Here is a 10,386-nt window from a genome sequence, read left to right as displayed (position 1 = left end):
TCGCAAAAGTCAGTTTTTTCTCTGCACTAGAAAACTGGACATTACTCCTCCCATATCTTTTCAAACTGGACATATGACCTCCTGGCTGTTTCTCTAGGTGTTTTTTCTTTTTTCTTTTATATTTATTTTGGCTGAATCTTTGAAAAATCATAGTAAATTACAGAAAAATCATAAAATAAAAAATATAATTTTGTTAGACTTCACATGAGTACATATACATAGTAAACATATGATATGGTATGATTTAGTACAAAATTTTTGGTCTAGCTTTAGATCTATGCTTTTCTATGATTAATTCATAGTTGTAGTTTCTTTGGTCCTATAGCGGTGAAATTTTTATGGTGGACTAATCATTGTATGCTTGAGATGTAGTAAAAATTTCATGCTCATTGGATCATGTATGGCTGAGCTATAGATTTATTTATATTTATGCTTATTAAATAGTTTTTAAATAGTTAAAAGTGTGTAAAAATAGGAAATATGTGTTCTTTATGTTTCATTACTATTGTTATGTCTTATGAACATTTAACATAATCATGTTGTCACAGAGAAAATTACACATAGAACATAATCATGCTAGCTGTATGAATCTTTGTGGCCTATCCATATAGTAGTCAGCTCTTCACAAACTTGCTCATGCTACGGTAGTTTACAGCCATCTTATATACAACTGCATCTGGGAAGTCTATTATAAGTTGCAACTTCTATCTTGTTTACCCTTTTTGAATAGACAAATCTACCAAACCACGGCCAACGACTTCGATGGAGACCAGAGCCAAACAGCCTGTTCGTTTGTTGATTTCAGTCAGGGGCTTATCAGCCAACCAACAATATTTTTCTCTTACAATAAATCAACACTAACCAAATTTATTAGCACAGAAACCAACCAACCAACAGGCTGATAGAACGAAGAAACGGACCAGCATACATGTCCTGTCTTCACGCACGCACGTGACGTAATTCGATCCGCAGCGACAGTCGACAGGTGGCCGAGGGAATGTGCGTGCTCTTCTCGAACTCCATTAAAAAAAAACAAAGAATGAAACCTTTGAAATGGCTGTCACATCACACGCGGACGGCGTCGTACGAACCAGGCAAATTAAACCAGAGGATCGGACTGCGTCAGCCTGGCGAGCCGGCCAGCTTCCGGTTCCGGCCGGCCGGATCAAAATACAGGAGCTGCTGCTGCTACTACTCCGTTCTCCCTCGCCGGCCTGGTAGCTTAGGACAAGTCTTGCGTTGTTTCAGTCGTCGATCGGCGCCTGCATGCAGATGCAGATCAGCAGATGAAATGCGTACGCAGACAGGCACAGGACTTGACGAATTCACAAGACATGCATCAAGACGTACGTACATGCTAAATTTTTCAGCTGGTTTTGATTCTTCAGTATAGCTATACTTGCTCCTGCAGCATGCTGCTGGCTGCTGCCATGTGAACGAAGCATTTTTTGTGCGTTTCTCTAGAAGGAAAATTTCACCCTTGGGCACTCAGTTGGAGTAGTTCTATGAAACGGTGTGGCGCACAGTGCCAGATTCTTAGTTTTGTATTATTTTGGACAATATTAGCAAGCTATTTTCCTAGTTTGACAAGTTCCGGCTCAAAACTCCTTCGGATGTTCCTTTTTGCAATTTCCAAATAACTCCATGGATGGTACTCTAAATTGTAAGTCGTTCTGATTTTTCTAAATATATAGGTGTGCTTAATAAAAACTATGTATCTATAAAATCCAAAACAACCTACAATTAATATGGAGAGAGTAATTAACAATTACAAATTGCCCATGATAGCATAACAACTACTTCGATCGGTTCTTTTATCCAATAATGTCTTTGTCAGAAATAAATCCTGGTAGCCACTGCGTTTGAGTTGGTATGGCTTTACACAGTCTCCTGCAGGTCCAACCAAAGCCAACAAGACTTTTCCTAACCCAAAATGAACCATTCTTCCCTGACCACTTTTGGCCACTTTTATGTTTTATTTTTCTAGCAGCTGCCGTTTTGTCAACTCCTATCTATTTCCAGTCTCCAACTAATTAATTAGAGGATCATGCAATGCCATTGTACTTTTAATATACGTATGACTTGTGGATGAGCAACTGGTTGAGTAAGAGTAGTAGATGGATCCTTGTCTGCTAAAGAGAGCAGTTTTCTTATTCCTAAGTTTCATATTTAAAAGAAATATAGAGGTGCTGCATTTTTTTTATCGGTATATTGTCAATGTCCAATCTATATATATCTTATAAAAGCAAATTAAACCCACTAGAATGTCTATCTCTCTATATAGGCTATCCACATCAGTAGTCCACTAGGACATTCAACATCTATTAATGAAAGATATCCACGCCAGCAAGCCACGTACATCATCCACTAACGTGCATTTATTTGTCAATTTTAGCATACCACACCATTTATTAATCTTTGTTTATAATAGTTTATCCCTTCATCAGGCAACTAAATATAAGTCATCTAATTTCATTTCAAATCATTCGTGATCCTGTAGCAATGCACAGGATATTCTTTTAGTTTCCATATAAATAATGTACACGTGAAAACGAGAGGACCGTCAAGGCACCTCCAATAAGATAGAGTCATCTACTTCCTCTGTCCTCTAATATAGTGCACTCTAGAAATTTTAAGACAAATTAAGAGAGAACATAAAAGACGCATGCACCCTCATTTTATTTACTAATCAAACGCTATCATGAACGTGATTAATGATGATTGGTTGATAAATGGAAAGTATTTAATGCAAAAATGGGTTTTGTCCTCTAGAATGCCTTATATTTGAGGACAAATGTTGAATGCTAGAATACACTATATTATAGGACAGAAGGAGTAGGTACATAGCTAGAGAGATCCATGCTATTCTTTGCCCTACATGTGGAGAGTTAAAGAAGAAAGAAAAGATTGCCAACTACTAGCTAACTAATAGTTTATTATAGAATCTAAGATGCAAGTGGAATTTAATGTAGAAGTTAGTTGAGCATGCTATAATACACTACAATTAATACATTGAAGGGGTTTGTAACATTCCAAATATTATTAGAGAAAATTACTTGCTTGGCCTACAAAAGTTCCACTTTCTTTCTTGGCCATTTTAGTTTTAAAGATACTTATTTAGCTTGAAATACAAACTTTGGTTCCTTATTTGGCCCTTCCATTAGATTTGGCCAGTAACAGTGTTAAGGGTGGCGTTAATTGACACTTCAACCCATGGGCTAGAGAGTGCAGAGTTCAGTTTTGATATATTCATTTTGAGAATTATTTAGACTATTTTCACATGGTTTTAGGTCATCATAATTGCACAAAACAAGGTGCACTTAAACATGGAAGTATATTTTGTCTATATTTGCACAAGCCAATCAATTAAACAATAAGATGCACAGATACACCACAATTACCTTCACAAATGCACACAAAATTCAAGCAGATGGTTAAAAGCGTCAATTCACGCCCCCCTTAACACCGTTAGTGGCCAAATAAGGAGCCAAAGTTGTATTTTGAGCCAAATAGGTAACTTGAAAACTAAAAGGGCCAAGGAAGGAAGCGGAACTTTTTTTGGGACCCAGAAAATTATTCTCTCATATTAATAAACATGTCATGGAGCATAACATGTGCATCATCTCTAGCATCCATGTAAATTTTGAGGATGGTTTGAATACTTTTGAAGTTAATCTTAAAAACCATGTTTTTGGTATGTGCTTATGATGGGAGTTTGGATTTCATCATAGCATATATGCTATTGAATCATATGACAAAAATACTAATATATCAATAATGATTTTATATACAAGGGGGACTTTCAGCATTTGCTTTAATAATGAGACCCTGGCAAGAATCTAGTAGCCATTATGTTTGAGTTGGTATGGCTTCTGAACAGATAAGTCCTCCTTTTTTTTTGAAACTAAGATAAGTCCTCCCTAGACTCAACCAACTAGACTTTTCGGAACTAAATTGAATTATTCTTTCCTTATTACCACTTCCATCGATTAAATAGATCATAATAAATGCAAACGTTGTGTACAGTACGAACATGACTTTCTTATATACTAGAAGAATACCCTGCGCATTGCTGCAGGACTTTCTTAAAAATGAATGGTTACTTGCATGAGTTAAATCATCTACATGTTCTAACATCCATTTTTATTAAAGTTGGATTTATTAAGAAGTTATAAGCTAGTGGGATGACATGCCTATTAGTGGGAGATGATGTGGATAATTAGTGGGAGATGATGTTGATTTATCAAGAAAAAGATTTGATATTTGTATTTCTGAAGATAAAACATATAAGCTATCCCATATAACAATCATTACCTGTTTTTATAGAAACACCATAGTATTTTTTTAACAAACGAAAAAGTAATATTTCCATTCCTAAGTTTCAGTTTTTCACGTACCATTATTCTAGTATTTCTAAAATACATACCATTCCAAAATAGGAATAAGCCTGCTAGTGCAATTTTGAAAATTGACAGAGACAAAAGACATTCAGTATGCACCGTTTGGATTAGGTAAATGACAATGACCCCATTTAACCATATATATGAATTCCAATTACCAAATCATTTAGTTTTCAGGTATTAGAAAGTTTCAATCCACCTTTTTTTTTGCAATTTCGATCTTAATAATGTATATATACTACCAAAAAATATACAGTCTATACCATGTTTGAGTTAGTGGGAATTAAATATTACGTTCTTCTAGAAGACAATGAACGTGACAGGTCAAGTAATGTTTTACCAATAGCCCAACATGTACTCCTAGTAGAGAAATAAACCATAATTAATAGTCTCTGACCCCCTAGTGTTCGACTTGGTATATGGCTTTACACAGTGCCATGCGCGCAGAGCCGCAGGCATGGCCAACAAAGAAGACTTTTTCCTAACCCAAATAGAACCATTCTTTACTTACCACTTTTGGCCACTGTGTTTATTTTTCTATAACACCTGCCAATTTGTCACACCCTATCTACTTTCTGTCCTCAGCTATACTTGATTAAAGGGTCAGCATTTAGAAGCTAGTATTAAGAGCATCTCCAAGAGTTTTCAAAACCCACTCCCAATCTTGACTTATTGGCAAGATTGAAAAAACCCCTCTCTCACCAACAACTCTTTTATGTCAACTCTTAATCTTTCCCCACTTAGGAAGATCGTTCGAATCATGCAGAAAGATATTCGCACCTATCCAATTAGGCAATCTAGAGGTGGGAAGGACATGAGGGAAGAATAAGAAAAAAGTACATACACTACCGGAAACGTTAAATTTGCCGAGTGTTTTTATGTTTGCCGACTGTATTCTATCGGGCACTCGGCAAACAAGTTCTTTGCCGAGTGCTGCGCTAAAAACACTCGGCAAAAAAAAACACTCGGTAGATAGGAGGTTTGCCGAGTGTAAAAAAAACACTCGGCAAACTCCCTGTTTGCCGAGTGTTTTTTTTTTGACACTCGGCAAAGAAATAAATCTTTTTTCTGGGAAAGAAGGAGAAGAAAAAAATAATAAAAAAAACTTTGCTGAGTGGCCAGATCTAGGACACTCGGCAAAGGAAAAATAATCTTTTTTCTGAGAAAGAAAGAGAAGAAAAAAAATGAAAAAAAACTTTGCCGAGTGTCTAGATCTAGGACACTCGACAAAGGAAAAAAAAATTTTCTGGGAAAGAAAAAGAAGTAAAAAATGAAAAAAAAACTTTGCCGAGTGCCCAGATCTAGGACACTCGGCAAAGGAAAAAATCGTTTTTCTGTGAAAGGAAAAAAAAGAAAAAAAACTTTGCTGAGTTCCCAGATCCAAGACACTCGGCAAAGTAAAAACTGCTTAATTACCGCTGTCGCCCCTCCCCTCCCTCCCCTCAGTTCCCCTCCCTCCTCCCAGAACCGCCCGCCCGCGCCGCTCCCCTCCCTCTCCCAGATCCGCCCGCCTGCGGCGCTCTCCCAGAACCGCCCGCCCACGCCGCTCCCCTCCCTCCTCCCTAATTCGCCCGCCCATGGCGCTCTCCCAGAACCGCCCGCCCGCGCCACTCCCCTCCCTCTCGCGCTGCTCCCCTCCCTCTCCCAGATCCGCCCGCCCGCGCCGCTCCTCTCCCTCCTCTTAGATCCGCCCGCCCGCGGCGCTCCCCTCCCTCCCCTCCTCCGACGCGCCCCTCACCTCCCTCTCCGGCGTGAGGTCCTCTCCGGTGGCTTCCTCCGACGGCGCTTCGTCCCCTGCTCCATGGCCGGTCGCCGGCGCGAGCTCCCCTCTAGTGAGCACGCAAGCCATCGTCGCTGGCGCGAGCTCCTTCCCCGACGGGCGCGTAGGCCATCCTCGGCGGCGCGCAGAGCCTTTGCCCTATCCCCGATAGCCGGTGATTCAAGAGGAAGAAGAAGAGCTGTGTGGTGTGGGATCCGGTGGCGTCCCCGACGCGGCCCCTTCACACGGAGGCGAGCGGCGCCCTGCCCTGGCACGGGCGCTTCCCCTGCGGCAGCGAGCTCCGGCCGTCCTGGCCTGTTGCATGCTTTGGAGCCGCTCGACGCAACGACGGCCGGTCGGCGACGATGGGGTTGCGGCAGCCGGCATGGGTCCAAGGCGTGGATCCAGCAACGCTGCGGGCGTGGTGGTGGTGGTGGCAGTGGCGGCGGCGGGACTTGCTTTTTTTTATTTTTTCCTGAAAAATGTTTGCGGAGTGTTTTTGCCGAGTGCCTGATGTTTGACACTCGACAAACAACTCTTTGCTGATAAAAAATTGCCGAGTGTTGTTTGCTGAGTGTAACACTCAACAAACACTTTGCCGAGTGTTTTTTAGGCTTTGCCGAGTGCCTCGTGTATCCCGTAGTGATACTTCCTAATGCAAATGTATAAAAGGGAAGGAAAATGGCTGGGGTGACTTTAATATAGTCTAGAATTACTGATGCAAAATAGCTTTCTAGCTTTTAGGAGCAAGATATTGGAAATGATTGAAAAAGGGCCAACCAATATGTTCCTAATTTTTTTAGGACTTCTCAAACTCGATTTATTATTTTTTTAACTATTAGAGATTCTGTAACAAGGTTGCTGTGATCGGAGGCTACATTAACTAGTAGTGACGGCATGAGCAAAAAGGCAAATTTGTTATTGGTCAGATCAGATGGTAAAGGACCCGGCACGATACTGGCCGGGTGCACGGCCGTCCGGATTAAGTAAACGAAAATCCCCGGTGACAGTATTAAAAACACATATGTACAGCCCAGCCCAGAACCCAGATGATCTGGTCACTGCATTTTGACCGGTCAGCATCAGTGACCCAGCCAGCCCTTGTCCTCTCATCGTCTCGCCCACTTCTCCTGCTCCATTTCCTGATTCCTTCGTATAAAAACACACCTCCTACCCGTGGCCTCCCATCGATCGTCTTCGTCTCCCTCCCTCGCTTGCTGAGGAAGCAGCAAACCAGTTTATTTGACCATCCAGCAGCCGAGCATTTATCGTCCATCTCCCCGTCCGGCGACCCGCGACATGCTGCTGCACCTGCAAACCGTCCGGTTCCTCTGCTCCGTCGTCGCCGCCTTCGCGCGCCTCGTCCGCGAGCTCCGCAAGGCGGCCGTCATGGCAACCGCCGCATGCTCTCCGTCTCCTGTCGCTGTACTCACTGCACCCGCCGTGTCGCCCATCGGCCTGATAGCATCCACGCCGCTCCCGAAGCGAAGGAAAACGCTTGCGCAGGCTGCCGTCCCGGAGAACCTGCTCGTTGCGCCGCCGCCACCGGTGGTGGTTCTTCCTCTTCCTGCAGTGGTGTCGGACGACGTCAGTGGGGTCGGGATGGTAGAGCAACAACAAGCTGCTCAGAGCATGACGAAGACGAAGGCCGCGTGGGCGGCCAGGAGGAGGCCGTCGAGGCTCGTCATACCGGTGGCGGACGACGCTGGCGAGGTCGCCGCCGGCTGGGGCGTGGCTGCCGTGCCGGCGAAGGAGGCCGACGTGGAGGTGGAGGGGGACGGGTTTTGGCTGGCCAGCAGAGCAGGACCGAGGCATGCGATGGAGGATGCGTATGTGGTCACTGACAAAAATGATGCAGATTCTCAGCTGGTAATTACTAAATCTTTGCCATCACGTGAAAAATATTAATTTGATTCATTATCTTCAGGAAAAGTTTCACCACTTAGGCACTTGCACTGATTTTTCCTCATAATATATGGCACCTCAATTTGCGAGCATTTATTGGTTTAGATAAGAATAGTTTAGGGTTCCATTTACAAGTTTTTACAAGATACAATAATATCTATATATACTACTAGAACAAAAAAGTGTTCAGTATACATAAACATGGGAAATTAAAAACAAACTTGTTTTCCACTCTATGCCCATTTAGTACTCTGTTTTTGTGAGGGATTCTCTTTTGTGTCATTTTTTGCGAAATATATGCACAATTAATTAATCATTTAGGTAATTGATTGGAAATATACATGTACACTCCTATATATGTGGTACTGTTGTAGGTACATATATAGATTTTTTGGTCAAAAAATAAATTTATGTTTAGTTAAATTATTGTTGTGAGTGTGAGGTAAATCATTGAGGTGTATCCCAAATCATTGAGTGTTGAGATACTCCGCCGGCCTTTCTTTGTTGTGAGTATTAGGAAGTCAGACAGCAGACAATTAACACGTATTATAACACAATAAAGAAAGGCTAGATATCTCACTCTCTGATTGAAGCATAGCTCCACTAGAAGAACATATATCAAATCCGATCTGTTTTGACCCAGTAAAAGACTGGCGTTACAGTTACACTCAACACTGAAGAAATAATAATATTACAAAACTTTATTGTTAAATCTTTCTCAACATCATTTCTCGCAGGCATTCTACGGTGTCTTCGACGGCCACGGCGGCCGCGCGGCCGTGGACTTCGTCTCCGAACGTCTAAGCAAGAACGTCGTGTCCGCGGTCCTCGCCGCCGCGGGGACGACGGAGACGCGCCGCGAAGCATTGTCGGAGGACGCCGTCTCGGCGGCCATCAAAGAGGCCTACCTGGCCACCGACAGCGAGCTCCTCACGAAGCATCAGGTGTGTACCGCGCGACAGTGACGCCTACGCACGTTAGGTTCCTTCGTTTGTTTACCGCATCTACGCAGTTTCCGACGTTGAACGCGTCAAAAGCTTCTTTTGTTGTTGCGATAGATACATATTTTTTTTTGGATGCTCATGTGATTGCGACTGGGTTTTGAGGGCGTACCTACACTGCTTGCCAACTTGCCGTGTCCCTAGCGTCCCGTAAAAAACAAAAAAAAAGCTTTAGAATTTCAATGTGAAAAAACAAAAGTAATGACCTCTGATCTGTTTGATCTTTGAACTAACGCAGGATGCAAGCGGCGGTGCGTGCGCCGCGACGGCGGTGGTGAAGGGCGGCGACCTCTACGTGGCGCACCTGGGCGACTGCCGCGCCGTGCTGAGCCGCGACGGCTCCGCGGCCGCGCTGACGGCGGACCACACCTGCGCGGCGGAGGACGAGAGGGCGCGCATCGAGCGGGAGGGCGGCTACGTGAGCCGTAGCGGCAGCGGAGTGTGGCGGGTGCAGGGCAGCCTCGCCGTGTCGCGCGCGTTCGGCGACGGCGCGCTGAAGCAGTGGGTCGTCGCGGAGCCGGCGGTCACCAGGGTGCCCCTCGCCGCCGGCTGCGAGTTCTTGGTCATTGCGTCCGACGGGCTCTGGGACAAGATCAGCAACCAGGAGGCCGTCGATGTCGTCTCTAGGAGCCGGGCGACGGCGTGCAGGGAGCTCGTGGACATGGCACGGCGCAGGGGGAGCCGGGACGACGTCACCGTCATGGTAGTCGACCTCCAGAGGTTTGTAAGATAGGATTGACGGATCACAGCTGTTGGATGGGAGACACTAACTGATGAGCAACACGTTTCACCTGGGTTTTGATCGAGGGAGAGGTGGTGAAAGCGAACCGGAAGATGATAAACTGACTGACCACACTACAACACAGCTTGTTCATTGATTGTAGATATTCAGCATTAATTTTTTTTATTTACATCCCTGCTGCTGGCCGGGGAGCAAAAATTAGTTGCTGTAAACTGTTAGAAGGAAAGCGTCGATGGATGAAAGTGACTGTCTGTATTGATTGATGAACACTGTACAGATATTTATACAAGCCCAATGAACAGTTGCTTGTTGGCCAAAAAGTGTCTCTACAGTGAACCATCATTAGCAGTTGCTAATGACAAGATTAACTAATTGATCACAATTTATTTAATCTTAACACTCTCCCTCGATCAATTGGTTCCCGTAGACGTCTTTGTCTGTTCATCAGTCATCATCTTGAAGCTTTGGAAAACTCTGTGGGAAAAAACCAAAGTATACCGATATACCAGGCAAAACTCCTTGAAATCCAGTGGGAAAAAATAAGGAGAAACACCATGATATATATAACTCCAATGTTAA

The 10,386-nt window shown here is 43.6% G+C and overlaps 1 protein-coding gene across 1 annotated transcript; it reads left to right on the top strand.

Annotated features, from left to right (window-relative positions):
- Positions 1-7,363: 7,363 nt before the first annotated feature.
- LOC136481748 (probable protein phosphatase 2C 74) lies at positions 7,364-10,085 on the top strand. Its single transcript, XM_066479055.1, has 3 exons — positions 7,364-8,028; positions 8,802-9,008; positions 9,304-10,085. Exons 1-3 carry the CDS (start codon positions 7,459-7,461, stop codon positions 9,796-9,798), a joined length of 1,272 nt encoding a protein of 423 aa, XP_066335152.1. The 5' UTR covers positions 7,364-7,458; the 3' UTR covers positions 9,799-10,085.
- Positions 10,086-10,386: the final 301 nt, after the last annotated feature.

This window comes from Miscanthus floridulus, chromosome 9 (genome assembly GCF_019320115.1).
Source record: "Miscanthus floridulus cultivar M001 chromosome 9, ASM1932011v1, whole genome shotgun sequence".
NCBI lineage: Eukaryota > Viridiplantae > Streptophyta > Magnoliopsida > Poales > Poaceae > Miscanthus > Miscanthus floridulus.
This window is presented reverse-complemented; position numbering and strand designations above follow the sequence as displayed.

Excerpts from the sequence above, each read along its gene's own strand:
- LOC136481748 (XM_066479055.1), top strand. The coding sequence starts at position 7,459 with ATGCTGCTGCACCTGCAAACCGTCCGGTTCCTCTGCTCCGTCGTCGCC. Across the intron at positions 8,029-8,801 it reads ATGATGCAGATTCTCAGCTG|GCATTCTACGGTGTCTTCGA; the intron begins GTAATTACTAAA and ends CATTTCTCGCAG. Across the intron at positions 9,009-9,303 it reads AGCTCCTCACGAAGCATCAG|GATGCAAGCGGCGGTGCGTG; the intron begins GTGTGTACCGCG and ends GAACTAACGCAG.